The 27,529-nt window shown below is 35.7% G+C and overlaps 1 protein-coding gene across 1 annotated transcript; it reads left to right on the top strand.

Annotated features, from left to right (window-relative positions):
• Positions 1 to 700: 700 nt before the first annotated feature.
• Positions 701 to 27,529, top strand: NCAPG (non-SMC condensin I complex subunit G; the record flags this gene model as incomplete). Its single annotated transcript, XM_080343952.1, has 21 exons — positions 701 to 811; positions 1,470 to 1,679; positions 2,461 to 2,689; positions 4,146 to 4,291; positions 5,204 to 5,288; positions 8,160 to 8,349; positions 10,660 to 10,809; positions 13,116 to 13,256; positions 14,249 to 14,372; positions 15,725 to 15,814; positions 15,969 to 16,148; positions 16,601 to 16,711; positions 18,625 to 18,744; positions 20,297 to 20,533; positions 20,863 to 21,044; positions 23,636 to 23,810; positions 24,203 to 24,364; positions 25,225 to 25,396; positions 25,579 to 25,671; positions 26,131 to 26,209; positions 27,029 to 27,529. 21 exons carry the CDS (start codon positions 701 to 703, stop codon positions 27,153 to 27,155), a joined length of 3,114 nt encoding a protein of 1,037 aa, XP_080200078.1. The 3' UTR covers positions 27,156 to 27,529.

The raw sequence follows: 27,529 nt of genomic DNA, 5'->3' as shown, positions 1-27,529 counted from the left end.
TGCTATCCCGATTGCTTCAGTGTGAGGCTCCTGTTTACAAAATGAAACTATACTCATTTTTCCAGATGATCACATCCGGAAAGGAAGAGTGGCTGAGGAGAGTACCAGAGTTCATCAAGCTCAATTCACTATTTTGCACCAACACACTCTGGAAATCCCCTTGCGCGACGCTTCTCCTCAGCCGCAGCGGGGCTAATACCGACTCGGCTTTGAAACCGCCGCTCCTGCCGTGAGCGCGCCCCAAGAGGCGGAGGCAAAGCCGGCCTGGCCCTCGGCCCCGCACCGCCCTGGCCGCTCCCCTCGCCGAAAATGGCGGCGCGGCTCTTTCCGCGCGCTCCCGGGCTAACGGCCGCTCCGCCGGGCCGCGCGCGGAGGCGAGCACGCGCACCCCGCCCCGCCCACCGCCCTTCTCGCGAGAGCGGGAGCGGTACGCGCCGAGTTTGAAGCTGCGGGCGCTGCGGCCGTTGCTGGAGCACGCGCGGTGGCTGGCAGGGAACGGGCCCGGGGGCGGCGGGCGAGGAGCGGGTCGGGTCGGGTCGGGTCGGGTCGGGTCTGAGGCGGGGGCCTCCCACCGTTCGGAATGGCCTTGCGGTTCTAGGGCCTGGTGCGGGAACGACAGCTCTCCGCCTTCCCGCTGCTCTGCGCTACGGGAGTCCGGAGCGAGGGAGTCGTGACGGTACCGGTCCCTTTCTCTGCAGCCATGGGAGCAAAAAAGAGGCTTCTGCAAATCAAAGAGGCCTTTCAGATGGCCCAGAAACCCCACCAGAACCACGCGAAACTTGTTGTGGGTTTGAAGACCACCTACGATCAGGTATGCTCGCCCTTGGGGCGGGCGGGCGGCTGGGGGGGGGCGGGGACCCGTCCGGCTGAGGGGACGGGGAGGGCGCTCGGGACCCGCTCTGCAGAGGGCAGGGGGCTCTGTGGTCCCCGACAACCAGCGCTGAGGCCGGGATGTCAAAGAAGGGCCCTGCGACTTAAAAACAAACAAACAAACAAACACCAAAAACCCAAACCAAACAAACAGGAAAAACCCAAAAAAAACCCCAAAGCAAAAACCAAGCCACACGCTAAACTGTTACACGCAGTTGCCTCCTGTGAACACGGGTGTTAGAGCAGCCCACGGCTGTTAATGCTGCGGCTGGAAGGTGTTTGAATCCCCGAGATGCAGGGCTGATACAGGACGATAATGGATGGAGGTGTGGATTGCTGTTCTGAAACCTGCTAGCAGGTAAATGGAAACGCCAGAATGAAGCTCAGCCATCAACACCTATGTCTGCTGTGGAGTTAAAGCAAAATATTCAGTGAAGAATGCACGACAGTGGGTGTATCCTAACTGCTGGCTTTAGTGCTTTAAAAATTTAAATAGAAGCTGTCAATTATAAAAACTATTTAATTTATTTTTCTGTGGGACTGCTTTTGAAAGGTGAACCAGGTAGTCATCTTTTGTTGTGGTTTAATTTTTTTTTCAGTTGGAAGATAAGGGAGATTTTCACGAAAAATTCATTCATTTCCTTAAGTATGCTATGATAATCTACAGACGGGAACCAGCAGTGGAACAAGTGATCAATTTTGTGGCTAAATTTGTTACTTCTTTTTATGAAATGGAGAAAATGGATGGTAGTGAGGAAGAAGAAGAACAAGATTTACTTCTGAATTATGTGTTTAACTTTCTGCTTGAGGTACAGTAACTCTTATAATTAAATGTTTAGTATAACAAATGGAAACTTCGTGCAGATGGGAAAACTTGCTGGCAGGCCAGATGACATCTACAAACTAGAAGTTAAAAAGTGAAAGCAAGGCAAAACTAGTGCTTTAGGAGTAACAGCTTCCACCTCCCTCCAAAAAAAAACCAAACAAAAAAAACCCCCAAACCACCACATCTCCAATAACCTAACAGCTGGATTTCAAAAGTTAGGCCTGTGAGAAAATATTAATTGTTTTCTTATTTGGCTGTCCAATGTATCGTTATAGGCTTTATGATATGTGCATTGATAAGTGTGAAGCTGTGGAAATGACTTTATACTGTTTCTTTGATAAGTAAAAATATTAAAAGATCTTCCATACAAGTATGGATAGCGTATGTATTCTTCCTTTCTGCTTATTTTGTTACATAGAAAAAAGATCAACAGTTCAAGTAGCATGAAAACACAAGTAGAATGATGTTTTCTTAAACTAGTGTTTTGTCCTGGAAGTAGTATTGATCAGGCCAAGATCACTGGTCAGCATTGCTAATACCTGTTTGGTTTTTTTTGTTCTAATGTTTTATGGAGACAGAGGAGTAATTTAGCTAGTGTACTGTAGTCTGCTTTAAAAATTAACTTAAATAGGAAAAGCTTTCGAAATACAGAAGTGCATATTTAATGTACCGCATAGAACATTAACTACTTGTGCATATTAATAGCCCTGTGTTTGAAATTATAAACTGTGATTATAAGAATACTCATCTTTTATTTTCCTAAGTCTCACAATGCGAACAGCCATGCAGTTAGGTTTCGAACGTGCCAGCTTATTAATAAGATTTTGGGAAATATGCCGGAGAATGCCCAGATTGATGATGATTTATTTGATAAAATCAATGAAGCTATGCTGATTAGACTTAAAGATAAATTTTCAAATGTGAGAATTCAAGCTGTCTTGGCCCTGTCGAGACTTCAAGATCCCAAGGATGAAAACTGTCCTGTTGTTAATAGTAAGTACTATTGTTTTTTTTCATTGTTTCGGAGTATTTGTTGATTTACATTACTTTAAAGCATTTTTTAAATATTGAGTGAACAAATCTTAAGGGATATTCTTGTAGTAATTAATAAACTGTGGAGTTCTTTGTTAGAGGAGGTTGCAGATGCAAGAGTTTTGTATGTTCAAAGGGCAAAGACAGAACTCCTTGAAGGGGAGATCCATTGGGGATTAAATGACAGGCAAATAATATTTGTCTCAGGCTATTCTAGAAACTAAATGTGGCTGAAGAATGGTGAGAATAATGGTGTGTTGTGAATTGCCATGGAAATATGATACATACTTGCTCAGTTCTTAACTTCTAAGGACACTTTTGGTATTATTAATTGAATTAAATTCATACCAAAACACTAAGAGGAGTAGAAATGGTAACAGAAAAACTTTGTTTCAATCAAATTATGGCTGCCTCAGGAAAGGCAGACTAGTTACTAACATTGTTGATCTATGGGTTTTTTTGGGGGTTGTTTTTTGGATGGTGTCATTTTTGGTTTGGTGTATTTCCGCCCCCCCCCCCCCCCCCCCCCCCGTTATTTTGTTAATGTATCACTTCCTTTAAGAGATCAGCATCTCTGCAAAACAGGTTTCTTGATGCTGGTTTTGTGCTGTTTGTTTCTTTGTGTATGGTGTGATTGTTCTGCTTTTGTTGCTTCAAGGTAGAGGAACTGTAAGTTTGTACCAGCACAGCTGTTATGTAAATTGTGCCCTGATTACACTTTATGTACTGTCTTTTGTGAAGAGAGTTAGTTAGTTGCCGGGTTTTGTTGTTAAGGCCCTGTCTTTGAAATGATATTTTCAAAGAGTGTTTATAAGTTCCTTATTTAGAGGCATGTAGTTTTCATAGTAATTGTCTCAGAGCAAGAAGATGAGTTCAAGTGTTCTCTGATAAAATTCTTGTTGCTTTTAATTTTGAAGAAGGCTCAAGAATATAACAAAAAACATTACATGAGAAATTTGCAGTTTGACTTTTGGTAGGCTTAATGGAGATTGCAGCTTTCCATTTTTAGAAGAATTTGAGGTTTCATCTCAAAGGTAATGACAATGGATAGCCAGTAAATAGAGGTCTTAAGGACCCAACATTTGGAAGCATTCTTTGTCCAATGAATGACAAAGTGGTTAGTTGTAAGTGAGATCTAGAGTAGCAATTTTCAGAGTTACTAATTGAAGATCCTGCTTGTGATTGCAAATACTGTTTTCATAGTTGAACTGAGATCATAGCTCAGCATGTAATTTCCATAAAGTCTTGGGGTTGTGACCCTGAATTGTTCCCTAAATATGCAGGGATGGGGAAGCGGTTTTAGTAACAGCTGCTGTGTGAGCTTTTGGTTTTGTTTTTTGTTTGTTTGTTTTGACTATTTGATGTTTTTTCTCTAATGATTCAAACTCTTATGAAAACATTATTATGACTATTTCAGTTTACAACACATTGCTTGAAAATGATTCAAATTCCGAAGTGAGGCGTGCAGTGCTGTCATGTATTGCTCCATCAGTAAGGACTTTGCCAAAGATTGTAGGCCGCACTATGGATGTAAAGGAAGCTGTCAGGAAGCTGGCATATGAGGTAAATTGGATCACTTAATATTAGTTTCAAAGCCTGACTTAGGAAAAAGGCTCTAAAACTCTTACTATATTTCAACAGTTAAAACACTGAGAACAGTTAAATAATTTGTTTTCATTTGCCAGAATTTTAAGGGGGAGTGATTTAATACAAGTTTTCAAGTAAAACCCTTGAACTTGACTCCAGAACTTGCTTGATAGAAATTACTTCTGTGATAGAACTTGGCTCTTTAGGATCAGACAGTAAAACTATAGATTATATATACAATCTTTTGTTTTTTATCTATGCATTTGGTGATGTTTGTGAAGCAATTTTTCTTCTCTGTTATTCATAATAGATAATTAAGGGATGTTGGGATCACAGCAATACTAGTGTAAAAAATTGCTTTTTTTTATGTTACAGTTTTGAGAAGTATCAACCATATGTTTATGTGTAGGGGTAGGGGCAAGAATGTATGCTACCATGTATATTTTTTGTGCAGGCATCTTAGGCAAGATCTTCAAACAAAATGTTTAGCTTTTTCATGCAGAACAATCTTCTATTCTTTCTTAACTTGGACTAAATCTCTATGTTAGCAGGCTTAAAAGTACATACTTTAGTCATTTTGTTGTAGGGATGAATTGCTCTTGGAACTTTAAAGACGGAATAGTTTTCAAATCCAGGTGTTGCATTCAAGCAGAGCTGCCAAACTTCTAAGCTGTTTGTTAACTTTATTTTATTTTACAATTTCTTCAATGCACAACAATCTGCTTGTTACTATGTTGGTAAGAGGCTGGTAGTATAGGTGTTACAGGGTTTTATTGACTTACGGTTTCTGTGGATGGGTAAAACAGAGAGTTGAAGCCAACAGTTAATTAATTAATTCAGATGTTATTATTTGTAGAAATGTATTTTAATGTTTTAATTTTTTTTAAGGTTTTGGCCGAAAAAGTTCCTGTGAGAGTTCTGTCAATAGCGCAGAGAGTAAAATTGTTGCAACAAGGACTTAATGACAGATGTGGTAAGAGGTTATCTTTCTCAGCATCTTAATACAAATGTTTAAGAAGGAATGCTTCCTAATGTCTTGGGGATGATTTATGTGGAAGCTGTGATAGCAGTAATAAGGAGCTCAAAGGGAGTCATGAGGTATCAGGAAATGTTTAAGCAACAGAAATTGTGCTTGCTGCTTTGGTTTTCCAGTCCCCTCATAGCAGACAAACCAGAAAAGCATTGCACTTTCAAAAGGCTTGAAAGCCATTGAGCTCTAAAATAGGACCAAATGCTATTAAAATTTAAAAAACAACAATGTGATGAAACACAGAAGTAGTAAAATTTCATTATTTAATTCAGTGTATTTTGAAACATGTTTCTTTACTGATATTTTTGTAGCTCATAAATACATTAATATCAGTTTGATAATTATTTGAAGATGTTTCCTGTGTACATTCAGAGAGGAATCTTCTTAGTTGGTCAGTTTTTTATTTAACTAGTTGATTTTTTTTTAAATGGATTTTTGATTGACCCTCATTCACTTCATTATGAAGCAGCTTTATTCTTTTTGATGTCTCCTGCACTGCATCATTTTTACATAGAGACCCATTCAGAATGTACCCATAATTGTGTGTGCTGTTGTTGCCAAAAGATCAAAAAGCCACATGCATCTGACTGAGACAATTTTGGCCTGGCTACATAGAACACAGCTTTTTTTTTTCTTTTTTTTTTTAAATTTTATTTATTTATTCATTTTTTTTTATTGTCCAGCAATAGCAATTATATACATGAATTCCACAAGAAAAGCTGCCAGTTTTACTAAGTGCTACTGTGTTAACCACATACTTTGTTTGGAAAATCTGTACTATGCCCTGCTGAATTTTATTCTGACAATTTTCCTTGCTTAGTGATGTGCTGCTTGTGAACTTTGAGAAATATGACCTATGTGGATATTCACTTAGAGAATAAGATGAAAGTACTGTGTTCATTGGTAACTGGAGCTCTTAAAGGTGTGCCGTGTATGCTTCTGTTTTTTTGACCTATGTTTCTTTTTGGCTAGTTGAGGATCATGGTAGTATGTTCTTGACAGCAATAGAAGAGGTGATCAGCTGAGTGCTTTCTTATGCTGTATAGAACTACACTTATAAAGAAGTCCTCCTTCTGTATAATAAGTTTTAATTAGCATTTTTCTCCACCTTCCTTGAATTGTTCTATAGTAGTCTAATGAAGTTCGTCAGATTTTGGTTTTGAAGTCCAGCACTGAAAAACCCATGTTCTTAATTATTATTTCTTGTCAATATACTAGTTTGGTGTTTGACCTGACTAGCTGCTTCTTGTCTGCTGGCTGCCTGCCCTGCAGCCCCCCAGTAATATTTTGTCTTGACTGACAATTCTTTTGCCTTGGGGTGAAGGTATGGACTTCCTACATGGCCTATATTTCAGTGACATTGAGGGGTTCAGCATAAAGAATTGCCTTATTTTATGATCCAGAGCAGATACTTTCTCTGTTGGTGTCTATCTCTTCCTTGGGATGATTCTTTATGCTAGCTGCTAAGGACTTGCTCTTTTTCTTGACACCTAGAATCACAAAGGAAAATATATGCCATTGTATGTAGCCTCACTGATACCATTGATGTTTACGCTCTCTGCTGGGCAGAGGAAGATTTTGTTCCGAATTGGCTGCATTTATATATACATCTGCTAGCATTCCGTAATTTTGATCCATTTTGCAAATTCTATAACCTTGAATATGTATATCTTTTTCAAATTTACTTATCTGAGTAACTCCCAAGCTAGCAAGAGAGGAACCTGCTTGTTCAAGGTTGCTGGGTTGAAAATTTGGATGTTTTTCCGTATTGGCTCCAGAACAAGGGTTTATAATTAAACAAGACTTAGAGGACATAATCCAGATTCTGCTTAGTTCCGCTTTTCAGGATGCATTCAGCTGTCAATTATCCACTCTCATTCTCTTTCATTCTACTACATTCTACTGGTTTATGCTTTTCTCCTTCATGAAGAGGTTTCTCATTCTTAGGACTTTAATTTAGCTCTTACAAGGCCTTTATTACAGCTATTTTTGAACTTCTAACTGTATTTAAGTGCTGTCTTTATAATCAAAGTTACACGTAAGAGGAAAGATAAATGTTGTCAATCTGTTTCAACTTTGTTTCCCTTATTTTAGATATTGTTTTCTAGAAGGTCCTAAGAGCATACCTGTATTGCTCACTAGTTATGTTTTTACTTCTACCAGACTATTAGCCTTTTTACTTCCCTGCTTAAATCTGTATGGGTATTGATGTACTTATTCTAGATGTTCCCATACTTTTCCTTGATTAAATAGTACTCTACTTATCTACAAACTGTTTGTTCATTGTGGTAATGGGGAAGAAGGACTTTAAGTGTCTTTATGTAAAACTCATAGTCTAGCTGAATAATTGAATTAACACAAGAATTCTGTGTGGCAGTTCAGACTGAAGGTCTGGACAGTAGTATCCTGACTCCAAAAGTGGCCAATTCCTAAATGTGTGAAACAGAGCAAGCATGTAACAATGCTTACTCAGAATATTTTCTTGCTCTACAAGACTTCCTGGTTTGTAGATTTTCTGGGTCAAGCTGCTGTCTTTAGATGTAACAGTTTTTTTACAGACTTTTTTTTAATTATTCTTCCTTTTGGGAGAAAAAAATGTTACCTCAAAAATGAAATAGTTCTCCATAGGTGGTACTTGATTAACTGTTTTTTTTTTTTTTTTTTCCTTTTTTCTTAAGGTAGCAGTAAGTTCAATTATATAAAACTCATTTCCAAAAAGCCTTCTATAGAATATGACTATGTGAAAGTATGTTGAAAGTGTGATATTTTTTTGATCTTTAATGTCTTAAACCATTTAAATTCCTATATTATTAGATTCTGTTAGGGAGGTAATGAAGAAACTGCTACAAGCCTGGTTACAATCAGCTGAAGGGAATGTTTTAGAGTTGCTTCATAGACTGGATGTGGAAAACTGCCCAGAAGTGGCCATCCAAGCACTAAATACTATATTTTCATCATCTCCACTTCATGACTTTGTTCAGAACTGTATAAAACTTGACAGCAGGTATGTAGATCAGTTTTCACTTCCAAACCAGGTATATTTTGTATTAGAATATTAAATAAAAGTTTATATCTAAGTGGGGAGCAGAATAACTATTACCTGTGATAAGAGACTGATGTGGTGTAAGCCATGATGTCTCTCTGGTGTTTGTGTCCTTAAGTGTTTTGGATATGCTTTTTGCTGCTTTAAAAGATATGTGTTCACCAGTTGAAAATGATTGTGCCAGATAAGCAAGAAGAAAAAAATGAAAAATGTTTTTACTTCTTGTTTCCAGAACTCCCCCAAATCACACTCTTAAAATTTAAGAGGAGGTAGTAAATAAATCAACTAAACAAGCTTTTCTATGAGTAACAACTTGGTCTGATTTGGCTTATTTCCTGTACTCTCTGTAGAGTACAAGTAAAGGCAATGTTCTAGCTCAACCCCACAACTGCATTTTCCTCTCTCATTTTTTTTTTTTTTAACCTGTAATACTGAAAAGCTCATTTTCTCCCCTTCCTCTTCTCTCTCAGTAATGCTTCTGTTTTTTCTTATGCATTTCGAGTCCTCTTTGGCTTCCCTCTGTTCTTTCTGCTGAGCTAGAGGCACCACAATTTGGGCTGGTTCAGTTATCCACAAACTGTTTGGAGAATCAACCAGAATGGAATTATTTGGCTTGTGTTTTAGCCTTCTTTTGGAGCTGTTTTACTCATATTAACAGAGCTTGACAGAAGCTGGCATTGTAGAGGCTTTCCCTGTGTTAAGGTTTGGTGGAATTTGACTGAGTTCCTAAGCTATGAAGATGACGACCTGATGAATATTAAGATCCATGAAGCAAAAACGAAGCAGGGAAGGAAACAAGAAATTATAAGTTATAGAAAATTGCTATAGGAGACAAGAAGGTGTGAGAAGAAACAACTCGAGTTAATTGAGGCAACATTATTAACGGTTGTAGGAGTCCAGTCTCAGATGATAAATTTAACAGATTAAAAAGTGATAAAAAAGTCTTATTCTGTGTTTTGGGGGAAAATGCATAGTGTCGTTATATGAAGTCTTGCATTCTGGTAGTAACTTATGACAGATGTTTTGAAATCAATAGATGCTACATGCATTGCACTCCAAAGATATAGATGTGAGCCCATCTGACTTTAAAAAGCATCAATAATGATTAAATAACTTTCTTATCGCCTCGGAAACGTGCTGATATCTGAAGAGGTTCAAAGGAAAAAAACATATAGTTGTGGACTTGTCAGTCTCTTTGATCCTGCACAAAATTAGGCTTCTGTTTTGAAGGAGTGGGTTGAGAATTTTTTTTAAGTGTTAGATCTGTTTGACAAATTACATTTTGAGAAGTGAGTGCAATTATTCACCTCGTAAGGAGGTTGATTTATGGAAAATATTAGGCTTGTTCTTGTATGTTTCTGAGCACAGTTTGAGTGGTGCAATATCAGTATGATAAATGCTTAAGTTTTTGAAGTCTATGATTTCTGTTTGTTAAATTTACTTTTAAATAAAGACTTGTCAAATTAATGGGAAGCCATCAAAGGATCAGCTTTCATCTACTTGTTGCTTAGAGTATACTCTTTTCTTTCTTTTTTCTGTGTGTGACCTAAAAAAACCTCAAAATCATTATTGATAGTTTACAAGTAAAATGGGATTCAAGGGAGTGAAAAGTATCACTGGCAGTGGTACTCTGTCTTTTCTGTTTTCAAGTAGAAATAATGCACGACCTAATGTTATGCTTCTGAAAACAAAGATTATATGCCATGCCTAGCACGGAAAAGACTATGATTATAGAAAGGAGTGGGAGTGCTGTGATTTGTAAACTGAGGATGAGCTTACAGATACGCTGAGGAGCCGCTCTATTACTTATTGCATTTGACATACTAGAATTGAATTGAATATTGTGTGAACGTCCTATGTTAAGAATGGAAGAAAATTCATAAACAGAACTTGAAAAATAATTTCATGCAGTTGTTGCACTTCTGGTGATTCAGTTTTCCAGACTTGTACAGTGAAACAATGTTTCAGAGAGTTAAAGTACTTGGGTGGCTGCTTCTAGGAGGTCTGAAGGGCTGAGCAGAATCTCTCTGCAAACCGGTATGAACAGCTTTGATTTAAAATACTGAAAAGTGCAATGTAGTGAGAGACTCAGGGAGCTCCATGTCCTCATTTAAAAGAGAGGAAGTTATTTTTGTCAGTCTTTAAGTATTTCTGTGGGGAATACATTTGACAGGATTTTATTTTAATTTTAGGAAATAATATGTTTTTGTGCATTTGTTGTCTTCGACCCTGTTTTATTTATTACTCTGTACTTTTTAAATTTTTATTTAGAAAACTGATTCCACTGGAAGACTTAACACCTGAGAATGTATTATATTGGAGATGTCTTTGTGAATATCTAAAATCAAAAGGGGAAGAAGGTGAAGATTTACTGGAACAGATGTTGCCAGAACCAGCTATATATGCAGATTATTTATTAAGGTATACCACATTTAAAAATAAATCTCTTACCACTAAAATAGTGGTAATCTTTTTTTCTTTAAATAGGGAATATTTGTTTTATTCAGTTATTCAGTTTTCCTCCAAAGCCAAATTTGTGCTTGAACAGTGATTTTAATTTTTTTAAAAACTTTAAAGATTTTTGAGAGGATTTACTTCTTTTAAACAAAAACTGTAAAAATCAAATTCGTAACTTGAAAATAATTTTTGGGATGTCCTTTCTCATGAATTACAAGCAAGATGGACTGCTAGATCAACAGCATGTAATTATTTTTCATTTAAAGTAATAGAATAATTGTTTTGCAATATGCAGCTATCCTTTGTCCATCTGTTATTATGTAGGTTGCTGTGTGTTTGCAAAGAGCTTGCATAAAGAGGTTTTTAGAGCTTGCAGAGGCCAATACTTTATTCATTGTTGTAATTTGTGAAAATAAAGTAAAATCTGGCTGCTGTCCCCAAGAGAAGTGTTTTTTAAACTGAAAGTTCCCTCCTCTTTCCCCTGCTCAGGCAGGCATGCCTCCCAAAAACTTATGTTTGAAGGCAGTGACAGATCTGCTAAGTGAGAACATTTAATTGGGGGAAAAAATGAATGTTTTGTGGGGGTTTTTTTAGTGTTTTTTTTTAAATGTTTTTTGTTTGTGTGGTGTTTTTTTTGTGTTTTTTTGTTGTTGTTGTTTTGTCTCAGTGGGATACTTTAATCTTAATCTAAAATTTGAACAAAATTTCTGTTTGTGAGCATGGAGAATGGTGAGAAATACTAACTGAAGTGTTCTACTTGCAAAGTGTAGAGTGAAGCTTCCTGAAACGAATAGAAATTAGATCTCCTGAAAAATGCATTGTTTTGATAGATGTTTCTAATTAAAAATATGTGTTCTTCTCTCACCTCGGTGGTTGGAGTATATTAGTATTACTTACAGAAATCATTGCTGCTTTTCAATATGGCATATGCTAATATGTTTCATAAACTTAATAATTGAAGCATCTGTGCTGTCTTTATTTTTAAATGTGGATCCAGTCTGATGGGTATAAATTTATTCATTCATAATTTATTTAACAGTCCATAAAACATTTGTTTCCCACAATTTTATTTTTTCTTCCCCATCCAATCTTACTCAAAATGCCTTCAATTATCTTCCCCTTCAGGAAGAGGCTGAGTAAGATTAATTAGATTTGCTCATACTTGTTTGTAATAGACTATTCATTGGTGAGCTGTACCACCAGTTGTTTCAGGTACGATTTGCCATTGTACAATCCATGTCTTTATTTGTACTGTGAGAGTATCAGTTAGGAGGAGCAAGAAACTGCAAGTTATTGATACTTAAGAAAAAAATGCAGGGTTCATATTTCACTATTGTCTGATGCAGGTAACTTTATTGTTAGCCAGAATCAGAAAGAGTGGCCTATATTGTTGTAATTTCAGATGTTCTCAAATAGTATCTACATCCAAAGACTTTCTCCTAAACTTGAAGAAGTTTTAAAAATTTGCTAAATTGAATGAGCTGTTGCTGAAAAGTATCTGCAAAGCTGTGGTTAAAATAAGCATCTTTTTCATAGGTCATATCAGTATTTGAATTTTATATATAACATTATATTCAATAGGGAATTTTGTATACAATATGTTTCAATCTAGACTTGCTGAATGTGTGTGCACACATTGATGGATAAAATTTTGGTAAAAGAACAATGACTTACATTCAGCGACAAACTGTACTCAGTTTGTCCTGTTTCTTTATTGTATCTGACAACAGATTGTTCTTCCTTGATGGTGTACTTGATCAGATGAAGAATTTAAAATTCACTGCACACTTTAATGATTTTGTTGTATTTTGTCTTGTAGGCAATATAACACTTCTGAACATGTACAAGAATACATGGTACCTAAATATGCAGAAAAATACTAGTTGTGCATATGAAAAATGGTACATGTATACATTTATTCCTAAGATGCTGTCTTTATGCAGGAGTACAGAACTGAAATACATGTATAAGCATAACTTGTAATTTTCTGTTTCTTACTGTTTTGCATTCTCAAAGAAGGCATTTTATTTAATGAAGTGCATTGTTTTTAAACTATACATTGTTTGGTATAAATAACTTTCTGGAACTATTAATCTATGACAGTGAGAACACAAACATTAATTTTTAAGTTTTGTAAATAACCAGTTTTTAATGCAGGATAGGAAAGTGGTGGGTTTGGGGTATGTTTTTTGTTTGGGATGTGTGTGTGTTTTTTTTAACTTTCCAACAATGATTCTGAATGTAACTATATCTGTTGTATTTGTATTTAGTTACCTCCAAAATATGCCAGTTCTTAGTGAGGAACAAAGAGAAGACTTTACTTGTTTTGAAAACCTGATGACGAAAGAATTTATAGGGCAGCAACTGATTCTTATCATTGATTGCATGGATACCTTGGAAGAGGGAGGAAGGTAAACTTAAATGTAAAATCTATGTTATTAATTTTATGGGACTCTTGCCTGTGGACAGGCATAGAATCTGTGTTGGGAAAATAACATGATCAAACAGGTAAAATGCAGTTCTAATGCTAGATGGAAAAGAGGCACAGTCTCTCTAATAGAACTGATCCCCAAAGTGTGCCAAATATTGTCTGCTTACTTTTATGAAAAAAAAAAAATGCAGATTCAATATTGTTTGGGGAGAACTAATTCAGTTGTTTTCATAATGTATTTTTGAGATTATGAAGGTACAAGACTGTTCATTTTGAACACAGTAAATAAAAAATAAAAGGAGATAAATGGATTATTTCTCAGCACATGACTTGTAGTAAATAGCCTGCATGTTTTTACTGTTTTTAAGCTCAGTCTGCTAAGGCCTAAAAGGTTACAGATGTTTTAGATGCTGAGTTGAACTGGACTGTGTTAACTGAGTCATTCCTTCAATTTGAACAGCCTTTTGATGTGAAGTAATAAGAGTGAATAAATCTGGAAGTTCATACATCACAGGCATTTTATGAAAAATTGCAGTTATGATAGTATAAACCCAGCAGTAACTTCAAACTCTCAGTGGAATGCACTGTATGGATGCCAGACCGGCAGGATAGTTTAACTTGTAATTTCTTTTTTTTTAGTTTCTAGTCAGATAATTTCTATGAAAGCATTCTACACTATTGATAATCTGTTTTCTGCTGGTATCACCTTTCACTGGACAGTAGTGACACCTGATTGAAAAATTTAGCATTTTCTAATCAAGGTAAAATCTAATCTAATCAGGTAAAATCAGGAAAAGGCAAACATTGCTAAATAAGAGAATATATTCAGTAGTTAATATGATTGTAGAGAAAGTTTCTTTTATAATGTATTATAAAGTCTTCATCACACTAAATGAAAAATATTAACTCTCATGTCATCCATTTTCTTGAATAAGCAAATAGAATGTTTGGCTTGTTTTCTCTTTAATGCAGAAGGCACCTGTTAGTTACTTTACAAAAGATACTCATTCGACCTGCAACTTCAACAGCCCTTATATCTCTGCTTGCGGAAAAATTACTCGGTATAATTAAAGATGATGACAGACGGGTTCAAATTGTAAGTAATTCTAAAGGCTCATTGTTTTCTAGGCTCTGCCTTCCCCAGTATATCAAACAGCCTTTACGAAGCATTGTAACAGAAATATCTGCAGTGAAATGCTTTTCCAAACTAAAAATATTTTATGTTTTCCCCTTCCTTTTTTTTTTTTTTTTTTTTTTTTTCCTTTTAACAAACCTGCGTTTTACGGTTGTCTAAAGATCTTTATCTTAAGAGATTTGACTGGTGTTGTAAATGTAATCTTCAAATTAGGAAAGTGTTGCACTTCGAAAATCTGTTTTAAAATCCTATGTCCTATAGGATCCAAACAGTTTTGACTAGAATGTTCAAAATGAGGATAATGTGCATTTCCAGGTTTCAGAATTTTATTCCTTCCTTTTATCTGAAGTAAGTACTAAAAACCCTTACAAGAAAAGTATTCCATGTAGTAGAGCTTTTGATACACAACATAATTATTTAAATTTAACTCTTGAAAAACAGACCCCAGGTTTTCCTCAAATATTTTTAAATGAACCCTGGACTCAATGACAGAGACCACTTTTGGAAAACCTCAGTCCAGTAGGTAAAGCTGGGATATGGGTTTGTTACATTATTGCAATGAAAGAACTCTGGTTAGTGTAGTACAATAGTAACAGTAAATGTGTGCATTTCTGTTATTCTAGTGAAATACACTGATTCAATACATTCGATTGATTTGGTGCAGCTTGAGAGGAAGTTAAACTGAGGTGATCTGAAACAAGATAAATCAAGACTATCCTGTCTCATTCAGTCTAGTTTTCCTTGTATTCAATCTCATTTTTTGTTAACATAATGGGTCTAACTTTAAAGAAAACCACAAACCAATGGAAAAACCCTCAGCCTAGTTTTCTTCTAGTTCTATACATGTATTTGCGTTGAAATTAAATTACTTATGTGGTTTCTTATACTACATATTGTGGTTTTCAGACCTTTGAAATGATAATGTTACTAGTTGTATTTTGATTGGAGTAGTAACAGATTAAAAACTTTGCTTTTGTTACCAGTAATTCTTTTTAAAGGATGTGTTCAGATCTAGAGGACATGGTGCCTGTGAACTGGTGGCATAGAAACTGCCAAACACTTACTCATGAATAGACCATTTTCTGTTTTCTTGCTTACCTAGCTAAATGGTAGAAAATACTAGACTTCCATGGTGAGATTCTGTGTTGTCAAATTGAGGATTTATTTGGAGTGATTTAGCTGTTAAGGGAAACTGAACAGATGTTCAATACTTTTTTCAGAAGGATGGCATTTTAAATTTGGAAAATTTAAATGCTTAGTATCTGACATTTGAGCTGAAATTAATGGCACTAATATACTGCTTGTAACAACAGATTGCAGAAATTATATCAGAAGTTCGTGAGCCAATGATTACAGTCGACCAGCCTGTTGATGCTGCTGAAATAAGAAGGCGGGAGCTTAAGGTAAGTAGATTTTAGAAAAATATATTTTAAGCATATCCATCTAGTAATAGTTTTATATAGTAGTGTATTATTGGCTAGTGTCAATAGTGTGTTGTTGGCTGATACCACAAGGGTTATAGTATTATATTAATTTTCTTTTTACTTTATATTTCAGTTGGCTGAAATAAAAGTGAAACTTTTTGAAGCAAAAGAAGCTTTGGAACAATGCGTTGCTCTGCAGGATTTTAACAAAGCATCAGTTTTAAAGGAGCAAATAACAGAGTTGGAACACACAAAAAATGACCTGATAAAAGCAGTAGAGGAACCTGAAATTAAAGAAACGTGTGTGGAGAAGGTATCTTCCCTTCCTGTATTCCCAAGTGCTGGCTATGTTTTGATGTTTACTCATAATTTAAAATAAAGTTTGGCCTTGTGTCACCTAAATTTTTAAAACTGAAAATGAACACTAACACCATTAGTGTTTCCCTTCTGCATGTATAGAAGCTGATGGTGTTCTCTAGCAAAAAAAGAATTGCAGTTAAACTCCTCATGTCCTTAGTGAGTAAAGAATTATAAGCAGGTCTAGTTTTCACTCCTTTTTCTCTTAACTAACTGAAAGCGTGAACCCATCTCTCTTCATCATAGTTTATAGACAGATTTTGATTAATATTGTTGCACAACAAATGTGTAGTGGACAGGAAATGTTTATTTGGGTAGGGGAAAATCATGATTAATGTCACCATTCTCCTTATCACAGCTACTATTTGTATTAATAACACTTTTCTTTTTTCCCTGACTCACTTGAAGAATGATCCTGAAACACTGTTGAATTGTCTGATAATGTGTTATGAGCTTCTGAAGATAATGTCCCTTTCTAAAGGAATTGGTCCAACCGTTAATGAACTCACTGAATCTCTGGTATGTACGAATAAATACTTTTTACATTATAATAAAAATGGATCCATCATAGCTGGCCCTAAGGTGCTGGCAGGATTGTTTGTAGTGATTTCACAGTCACTTTGCTGTATCTGTAGTGCTGTGTCTGGTGCTTTTAAGCCTCCCCAGAACCCAGTGCCTTGGAGGTGCAATCCAGATATGTTCTTCTGAGCTTCTGTGCCAGAACTGGTTGTAGCAGAGAGATACTAAAATAAAACAGGAATATGGTAAATATTTGATTAATGTATGACAGTGTTGGACAGTTCTGAGTTATACTGTGCCAAGCGTAGTGCTTAGGCATTTGCTTACTGCCCTTGCTGGTACTTTAATTACTTGGATTTTCTATCAGCTGAAGTGATGAGATGTCTAATACAAAACTTTTAAGGTGTTTTGTTGTGTGTTCTTTCTTTTTTGTTCCCCCTCCCTGCTAATCAAAAGATTTTCATCCAGGAAAGACTGGAACTCGTATAGATGTTTCTTTCATCCCTTCCATATACAAAGAAAGATGTTTGGGAGGATTCCCTTCACCTCCTCTGTTTGTTTTTTTTTAATCACCTTTGAAGAGCAAAACATTACTGTAGTAAAAAAAATAAAGTAGTGGCATTATAGGCCTCTTACAGCCTACCAGATATACTTTCTAGTTTTCGTAGTGAAGAGTATAGATTTTAAGACAAACATTTCTAAATCTAACAGACTTCTAACAGTTACTGAGTGTGCAAACAAAATGGAAAATACCTGAATACTCTGCGCAATTCTTATCCCATTTGTCTGGAAAGTTTATCTTTGAATTGGAAGTGATCAAGAGAAAGGCAGCAAGGAAAAGTATGGAATGGCATCTGTATGAAGAACGACTAAACAGGCTACCTCTTTGTACCCTGGAGGAAAGACGACTTAGGGGTAGGGTCTGAAAGAGAGCAGAAGGCATGAGACACGAGTGTAATGGAGAAAGTGAATAAGGACCAATCACCCTTTAAAGCTACCAACTAGCAAGCTCAAAGCAAACAAAATGAGTTGATTCTTCACATAATACGTAATCTGTAGAATTCCTTATCACAGGATGAGTGGGTGGTGAACACTTGCATAAATTTGAAGAAAAACTAAGCAAGTTCAAGAAAAATAAATATTATAGAATTATTAGGTACATAGGAACAGCGTCCCAGCGCCAGTGTCTCTCAGCTGCAAGTTGTTGGGACCTTGGCAAGAATTCTTGGGAAGTATCTACTTAGTTTGTTTATAGAATACTTTATAGGAATTTGCTTTTTATCTTTTTTGATAAAGAGACAATGGACTAAATGACCCCACTCAGTATGGGCATTATTATAATTCAACCTGCAAAGGAAATTGCAACCCCAATTTAGACTAGCTTAAATTTAGTGGAACCATATCTGATTTCTTTCAGATACATAGAAGTAATCTTAGAAAACCTAATTAGTGTGATGTGTCCCCCAGAAACCTTTCCTTTTTCATTAGGTCTTTCTTTAATTTTCACATTTGTTATTTATTCCATTTTTCTTTCTCCATGATCCTGCTTTTGTATTGCTGTTCCTGCTGGATTTTCACATACTACGTGATTTGGAATATCTTACTTGTTTAAACCTGAAGTCTTTAGTAAATGCAAAAATATAAAATGATGCCATTGTAGCGTTCACCCTGTATCTAGTCTGACATTTTGTGTGGATTTTTACCATTGTCTTTTTAAACTACTCTACATAAATGAAAGTAGCATCTGTATTTTGCAACTCGGAATTAAGTATTGTTTCTATGCAAGAATACAGGATTGGAAAGTGGCATCCAACTAAATTATTTTTAGTTTCAGAGTAAGCACGTTTTAGTACTCAGTTTTTTATTTTCAATTTATGTACTTCAACTATAAAGTTTAATATTATTATTTCCAGATACTTCCTGGCATAACTAATGTCCATCCCCCTGTGAGAAATATGGCAGTTCTGTGTTTGGGTTGTTGTGCCCTTCAGAGCAAAGAGTTTGCCCAAAAACATCTTGCGTTGCTGTTACAGGTAAAATGTCTGATGGGAAATGGAATGATGGTCTGTGTGACTTAGTAAATAAAACTAGTTTTGTATCTATAACAAGCTATTCTACATAGTTACCTTATTTGAGAACCAGTGATTCCTGATTTCTTAAAAGTCTAGATCTGGAGAGTGTGGTTTTATGTAGATTTTTCTGATGTCTAATAATATTCAAACTTATACAGTATAACTTCGTAGTAGTGTACCTTTCCTTTGTAAGGTCACCTGTTGTCTTGAAAGTTTGTGGGAGTTCTTTATCTGTAAGGTCTCACTTTCTCTTCCGAATCTGGGTGAAATCAGTCATATATTTATGTTATTATAACATAGAAAAGAAGTAGGATTCTGTAAATTTGTATTCCTTGGGAAACCAAACTAGAAATGTGACTGATTGTTTTATCCTCTACTTAACAACTCTTCCTTAATCCATGCAAAATTAAAAATTTGGCAATTAAATCCAACACCCGAGGTCGCAGGTAAGTATGTAAAAGAAATGTAAAAACAATCTTCAAACCAACAAACAATAGCATGGCCAAACATCTATGGATATGGAACATGTTGGATGCCATAATACTCACATTTCCCACGTTTATGGTAAATGTTCCGATGCTGAGCTAATTATATAAAAGATGGCACTGTTATTAACTTTTCAAATGCTGGCTTTGAGAGAAGTGTAGGTGGCCATCAGGCATTATTAAGAGTGCGTTCTTGTGCACACTTGAGAACTGACAGCAGGTGTTGAGAAGAAATGCTCAGCTCAGACAAGATAGTAGAGCTGTCATCACCATAGCAGGAGAACGCTGGGTTCCTCAACAGTTGCCAGTTCTTTTGCTTTTAATTTGCCTTTGAGTATGTCTCATTAAAAGTCAGTTTGTTTAGAGTGGATTTCAGTTGTTTTAGCAACTTAAATTTGAGACTTAGTAGTTAATTTCTGTTCTACTAAACTCATGTTCTTTGTGTAGGTTGCCATCAAAAGCAGGGTGTTTGGCTAAGCAGATATAGCATCTCTAGGCTAACCCACAATGTATGTTTTTATTTGAATGTTAATTTGAACTATAATACATGTAGTAACCTATACAACTTTGACATTTATTACTATCTTGCTCCCTGCTGTCATTTTACATACTGTTTATTTTAATAATGCTGTACAGTATTTCAGAGCAGGGATTGCCTTATGTATTTTTTCTGTAGTTCCTAATGCTATGGAGCTGCTATAGGCAAATAGATTTTCTGTTTGTCCACTGTCTGTTTAGAAGCTGAACAACTGAAGTACATCTCACATGCATGCTCACTCTGAGTGAAATTCAATTGATTTTATGTATGGAAATTGCATAGATTACTTGATAAATTATTTCCCAGACTGTTATTATAAACTCAGGTTTAAACTCGTATTGCACCTTCTGAAAGTCTGAAATTTATCCTAAGCATTATAAAAAGTTTCTCAAACTAACTGATCTTATTAAAGCAAAAAATATTATTATGTTTAATGTTAATATCGGTGGTTTACTGTAAGATACTTATATATTTTCCTTATTAAACCTAGGTTTTACAAATAGATAATATAAAGGTAAAGCTCAGTGCTTTAAAGGCAATCTTTGATCAACTAATGCTGTTTGGGATTGAGCCATTTAAAAGCAGAAGAGGCAATGATTCTCAAAGTGAAGATGCACACATTAGAACTGAAAATTGTGAGGAAGAAAGTGAAAAAATAGAAGAGGAAGAAGATACAGCTACAATTCACAAGCTCCTGCAGCTTCTTTCTGGTTTCTTAGACAGTGAGGTAAGAAAATCTTTAAAATTTGCCTCAGTTATTTTTTTTTAATGAGTTTTGCAGAAAGTTTACCATCCCATTAGGTTGCATGTGAATACTACATGATGTGTAATTGAAGTTAATGGTCCAATGTTAAAATAGTTGTCTATGAAAATGACCACAACTTTGTTGCTGATAAAGACTAATGTTACTCTTGAGCGAGTTTTGAATTCTGCGTAGGTGCAAATTGGTGAATGTAAGGAACTGACTGGCAAAATAGGACTTAGACTACCACTGTAAATTGTTAGTGAAAATTGCTGTGGTTGGTGTGTTGTATATATGATCAGTTCTTTCTTCAGTTTTCAGAACTGAGGACAGAAGCTGCAGAAGGTGTAGCCAAACTGATGTTCTTTGGGAGGCTGATTAGTGCCAAGCTCCTTTCTCATCTAATTTTGTTGTGGTATAATCCCGTGACCGAAGATGATACTCGGCTGAGACATTGTCTAGGAGTTTTCTTCCCTTTATTTGCTTATGCAAACAGGTATGACCTTTGTGAATTATTATATGAAAATATACTTTGGTTTAGCAGCTTTAGGAACCTTTTTCGATTTTGCAGAAGTAGAAACTGCGCAAATGCAAATTAGACCTAAAGATCTAGTTCAGCCTCCTATGCCTATTACTTTTGAGTGCATATAATCTCAATCTGTGACTATTCTGAAGACTTTCCACTATTTCCCTCTTAGCTCTGTAGCCTTCCACTTTTTTCTTTCTTACATCTATAATTGAGACTGTTCTTCAAGATACTGAATAAAAGATTAATTTTAAAAGATGTGCTTTATTTTTTTATGCTGTTAAGCACTACAGGGAGACCTTGGAGTGTCACTAAAATGTAGCTCGCAGGAATGCTTCAAAAGAAAATAATTAGTGCCCAACAGATATCAAAGCAGCAAGCTGGTTGATAGTGGTTTAGGGTTGGTTGGTTTGTTTGTTTGTAACCAAAGAATACTCCGATCTAAATTTACAGCAGATTCAAAATCTCCTCTTTATTGTGGTAGTGGACAAAGGATGTAGAGAGCTTATGTAAGGTGGTAAGAGCTTAAATAGTAACTCTCATGTCCTTTCACTTTCTCAAAGAAAAAAAATGTTTAACCTACTTTTGAGTTGCTGCTAGAGGTTTTAGCTGCCCTCAACTGGCTGAGTTTTCATCTGCTTTTTTAATGGCTAAGATTTAATTTAGGTGTAGTATATATTACTTTATTTTCCAAAACAAATTGATTAAAATTTTTTATGGTTTAGAAATTGCTGCACTAAGAGGAGTAGTTCAAAAGGGAGCTGGTTTGGAGAGGACAAAAAACTCCCCAAAAATGTATTTTTGCTGTTGTCAGGAAAAAAAAAAAAAAAAAGAGAACTATATTCAGTCTCTTCCAGAATGGGGTTTTCCTGCTTAAATTCTTTTGAAAATAAATAACAGAAAAAATAATTTCGTAAGATTTCAGTATCTCTTGTACTGAGTAATGAAATGAAGCCTTTAACATTGATAATTTTTTACCTGTTAATGTCTACTTCTGACCATTTGAATTTTTTTTGAGTCCTAGTGATGGCAAAAATCTGAAAAATCAGCGATCACTGCAGAAAAAAAAATCCTAAATGTTAGTGTGGCTCATTGATCTCTGGTTAGGAAACCTCATTAATTTTCTGTCTCAAAATATTATCTGCATTATGGATCACAGATGGTTCATTTTAAGATGAATCATGGAGTGTCTTTGGTTATCAGTACTGTATTTTCAAAAGGGAATTATGAATTACCATGTATAATTCAGAACTGTCTTTGCAAAGTTGCCATTCAGAAAAGGGAAACTCAGGATATGAATGAGATCTGGTTGAAGTTCATACCTAATTTTGGTACTGATTTCTCATTGAATTTTAAAGTTCCATTTGTTTTCTGGGTGCTGCTCTGTTAACCTCTCCACCTGGTCACAGATATAATCAAGAGGCTTACTTTTTGAAATTAAATATTTGAACTCTGTGTGAGGAAAAAAAAAATATCGATACTGACTTTTATAAGTAGTCTATCGTGTCAACAGTGGCACGTTGTGCTAATAACCAGGGCAGGATCCTGTAACCAGTGAAAAATTCTTACTCATGGAATGTTTTCTGAAGAGTAATAAACTCTCTGGCAGCCTAAGAGGAGAAAATTCTGCCTTGTGCCTATGTGCTACTAGACTTTTTTTTCATTTTACAGGAAATAATTGAATGATATTTCAGTTATGCTTGAGCCAATCTAAAGCCTTAAAGCTGCTGAAAGAGAGAGTTCTTGCTTCCATTCTTTCTTACCCTCAGTGCTCAAAAGGTTTTTTTGGTCAGCTGATTTGGCTCAATAATCCAGCAGCAATCATTCTGCTTTTTTTGAAATTATTCACTTTCTTAGCTCTCTCCTGTAGTTGAGTTCAAATAGGAGGTTAACAAGTATCAGAAACAAAGGCTTAGCTTCACCAGCTAGTACCCTGTACTTTTTGACACCTTACCTTTTAAATTGTTTTGACCTGTCTTGTGGAACTACACTTTTAGACAACTTGCTGCAGAACTGAGTGCAACAAGATTTTTAGGCTTGCTTGGCAGGAGTTATTAACTCTTCTGAGAAAAGAAACTACAAGTATTTATTCCAAAAATCTTGCTAACCACTGCATTTTTTTTGCCAGGCTTCCTTACTTTCTTACAGAATGAAAAGTATCCCCAAGGAAAAATGCTAGCAGGAAGGAGGAATGAGCAGAAGACAGATTAATCTAAATAAAAGCTTTAGAGAAATGTATTTCTGTCCCTTAAGAGAGAATATGTCTGTACATTTCAGATAAGTTTTCGGGAGTAAGGCTGCACTTTCAAACTGAGAAGAAGGAAGTGTTACCTAAAACTTACTTGAAATGCCACGTGCTAAATCTTAAAAGAAATCGGTTTTGTGAAGCAGTTTCAGTGTCTTGATCCTGCTGACTGTCTCCACCAAGGCTGGCTGCTCCCACTTGGACTTATGTATTATAATAGGTCTGTGAACCTACATCATAGAAGAGAAAATGTAGGGGTGAATTAAGGTTTAATTTTGTGTCATTATGCTACTAATGTTTGACTCACTTGAAACAGGTTTAACCAGGAATGCTTTGAAGCAGCTTACCTTCCAACTCTGCAAACACTCTTAAATGCTCCTGTAACTTCACCCTTGTCTGAAATTGATATCAGTAACGTTTCTGAACTGTTAGTGGACCTGACCAGGCCGAGCGGACTGAAACCTCAGTCTAAAAAGTCTCAGGACTATCAGGTACAGTGTGTTAAACTGGAGGGAAAGCAATATTTGTGTCTAGAGATTAAGAACTGACCCCCTTCACCTACTAATAGCTGTCTGGGCCTTTCTGAGAGTCCTAGTGTCAGAAGCTGGATTAAATGAGTGACTCTTGAAGTAAAGAAATCCCCCTCGCCTCTCCCTCTTACAATTAAGAAATGCTACTAGGATCTTGCACCATGGCTGGTAGTCTATATTGGGAAAAATATTTATAAAAATCAGTTGGTGCATGTACTCAAAATATTGCATTTTAGGAAAATGTTTACTCTGTAAAATTAATCATTAGCTGCTTAAATCAGAATGATCTTGTTGCTGCCTTTTGTAGATAATTCCCAGTGAAATTTCTGATATCTGGTTTCTTTCCTTTGCAGGACTTAACAGTGCATGATAGTTTAGCAGTGAAAATTTGCAATGAAATCTTGATGGACCCAGCTGCACCAGGTGTTCGTATTTATGCAAAAGCTTTAAATTCACTAGAACTCAGTAGTTCTTCCACAGAGAATCTTCTGGTTCTGCTCAATGAAATTCTAGAGGTAGTACATAAATCATGTTTCTTTTTTTCACCACTCACAATCTAATACTCTGATATGCTTAAAAATGAAGTGTCTTTGTTTTGCTATGACAATGTGTCTGGAATTTATCTTTGAATCAGTCTTTGAAAATGAATTTTTAATGAGTCATTTACAAAAATCTGAGCTTATATCACTGTATAATTACATATTTCAGCTACCGTACATAGTAAAACCAGTGTGAAACGGTGTGCCCAACTGGGCATGTTTCAGTACAGTAAGTTCTTTTGATAACTGTTACGCAGTTAATGTTTTTAGACATTAAACCAAAATTCAATATTAACTCTTTTACAGTTTGGGATGGATCATCTTTAGTTAATTATTAGCAGCCAAAATCTTATGCCTAAACTTATATCATAACTCTAAGATCATTAGGCAACATGAAAAGGGTGCTTGGTTTAGGATGAAGCAGGAAGGGGTTACAAGACTGATGTGTAAGTTTTTACATCGATGCTTTTATTAATATAGAAAAAAAAAGGCAAAATTTGGGAGTATGACAAAGGTATATAGAAATGTTGAAAAGAATGCTGATCCACTGGGGGCATGTCATCCAAAGGGAGCTACGTGCCAGGACTCAGCTGAAAAGGTCCGATTGCTTTAGTGTTTCTTAGGTTTCCTTTAAAGAAAATATAGGGATTTTTGCGGTTTCAGTGCCTGCTGTTGACAGAGAAAGTGTTTCTCCTTTCAACTTGACTTATGTTCATATCACACATTGAATCCTTCATACAGTAAATTCAACTAATCCTATTAGTGAGTAAATTTAATGGATAAACGAAATAGTTGTAAAATTAAGTAGCATTTCACATTAAATGTCTCTTCTCCAGAAAGTGAAAGATAAAATGTGTCAAAGAGCTATTGAGAAGATCAAGATGAACTTGACCAAAGATCCTAATGTGGGCAAAGACCATGCTGAGAGGACTGAGGAAACAGGACGGTCTGCGAGGACCCAGGAAACTGACATCACAGTATCTGAAAATACAATTCACAATGAAGAAGGTAATTCAAGAGAGGTGTAGTTCAGTCATAGGTTTACAACTGACTCACTTGTTTAGATATATATGAAAATAAGTTTTGGTTTTATTGCTATTTAAGAGCTTGAAGTGGAAGTACTGATACTTAGATAATCAACTTTTAGTTTATCTTATGATTTCTGAATGTGTTATTATTCTCTTTCATAGAAAGCAATAAAGATGCTTTTCATACGCCAGTTAAAGAAGTTAAAAGTAAAGCAACTGCAAAATCGAAATCCACAAGAACCAAAGCTGGCAAAGGTATGCACTGGCTTTTCCTGGCTACAGTACTAGTTGTTTTAAAGATAATAATTTCATACTAAATTTTGGTCGACATATATAGAAACCATTCAGCCTTCATATTTCATTATAGTTTTTCAGATTTTTTTGTTGTTGTTGTTAAAAGATTAAAATAGTCTGTTTTGTGGACATTTTTATGCTGTTAGGCTCTCCCAGAAACACAGATTTCTAAAAAGGAAAAAAAGATTCAGCTACCGGCTTTCAAGATTATTTGGCCACAGCTGTTTACAGTAAGGTACAGGTGTTCATGGTAGAAGTGGTACATCACGGGTCTTCTGTTGGTGGTTTGGTTTTGTCACCACATTCTGTAGTGTCTGCATAATTCACAGGTTTCAATACAATATCAAACGCTGAAGATACAAAACTACTTTAGGAAAAGAAATGGTATCATGATATGAAAAGACTTTTGCTTATACTTAGGACAACAGAAGGCAGCAGCTGACGGGAGGTCTGCGCGCAGGAGAAAAACAAGCACAACTGTAAAATCCAGTAGCGAGAGGTAAATCCTTTTTTCTCCACCATCGAAGCCGTGATGTCTGTTCTAGCAAGGAAACTGAATTCAAATGGTTTTCTTTCGCAAAGCCTGCATCCTTAATATCCTCTGTTCCTAATACATAGATAAATATTTAAGCAAATAACTGGTACTTCTGAAAATACAGCATGTTTGACTGCTTCACGCTTTATTGTCATTGTCTAGGAGCCTGTAATTATTTTTTTAACATACCTTCTGTGCACAGAGTTAATGTACATTCTAGCTGACCAAAATTTAGATGTTTCGCTTACATTATTATTCTTCTTCCAGGCATGTCTTCTGCTTTTTCAATAACTGATCTGTGGAGAAATCACAGTTTTTATATTTTATGCAGTTGATAAGCTTCTAGAAATGACTAATAAGTGGATGTACACAAGGCATTCCTTCCCTTATGATCTTGTAGGATACAACCACTAAAATGACATTATCTTTGTAATTTTCAGCTGTGCTCGCTTTTTGTCAAGCAAATAGTGCACAGACTTTAGGGTACCAGGGTCAGTCATTCCTGTTTCCCTTTGGATTGGTTTACTTTGGTACCACCTCATCTTTTGGAAGTTTTGCTTATTTTGTAGCCACTAACACTTCATCTTTACTGATACTGTGACACCAGTTTGGAAACACTAATATGTCCTTAAGAAAAAAGTTTATAATTAGTAAGAAGTACTTTTGCTCTTTAGAACCATGTTTCAAGTTTGTGTATATATATATATATATATATATATATATATATAAAATCTTCAGTTTGCTTAGTCTTTTGGTCTTACTTTAAAATATTTTACGTTTCAGTGGTGATGAAGTTCCAGAATCAGTCCCAATGTCAAGTTCAAGGCCTTCAAGACGAGCAAAAACAGTGGCACTTGAGAAAACAAGAATGAATCTTTCAAGACTTTTGAGTAGGGAATCAGATCAGTGAGGACAAAAGAAGAGAAAGTGTCCCTTGCTAATGCTGGTAGTTAACATCAAACTTGAAAAATAACATTTGTTGTTAGCCACATTTAACTCTTGATATTAGGATCATTTATAATTGTAGAATTTTTTTACTATGAACTTTTACTTTTTTTTTTTAGATGCTTTTGATGATTTTCCCAATGCAAAGTCCATCATTCATGTAATAAAAACATACGAAAATATTACCTGAACAAAACTTTGTGGTTTTGTTTGTTCATGGTTTTTGGTTTGTTTTTTTTTTATTTTATTTTATGGAGGAGAATGAAAATGGTACTGATTTTACAAACCTAAGCCTGGAAGTCTGCTACTGATCCTGACCTTGTTATATAAAATCAGTAA

Source organism: Nesoenas mayeri (genome assembly GCF_963082525.1).
Source record: "Nesoenas mayeri genome assembly, chromosome: 4".
In the NCBI taxonomy this organism is placed as follows: domain Eukaryota; kingdom Metazoa; phylum Chordata; class Aves; order Columbiformes; family Columbidae; genus Nesoenas; species Nesoenas mayeri.
This window is presented reverse-complemented; position numbering and strand designations above follow the sequence as displayed.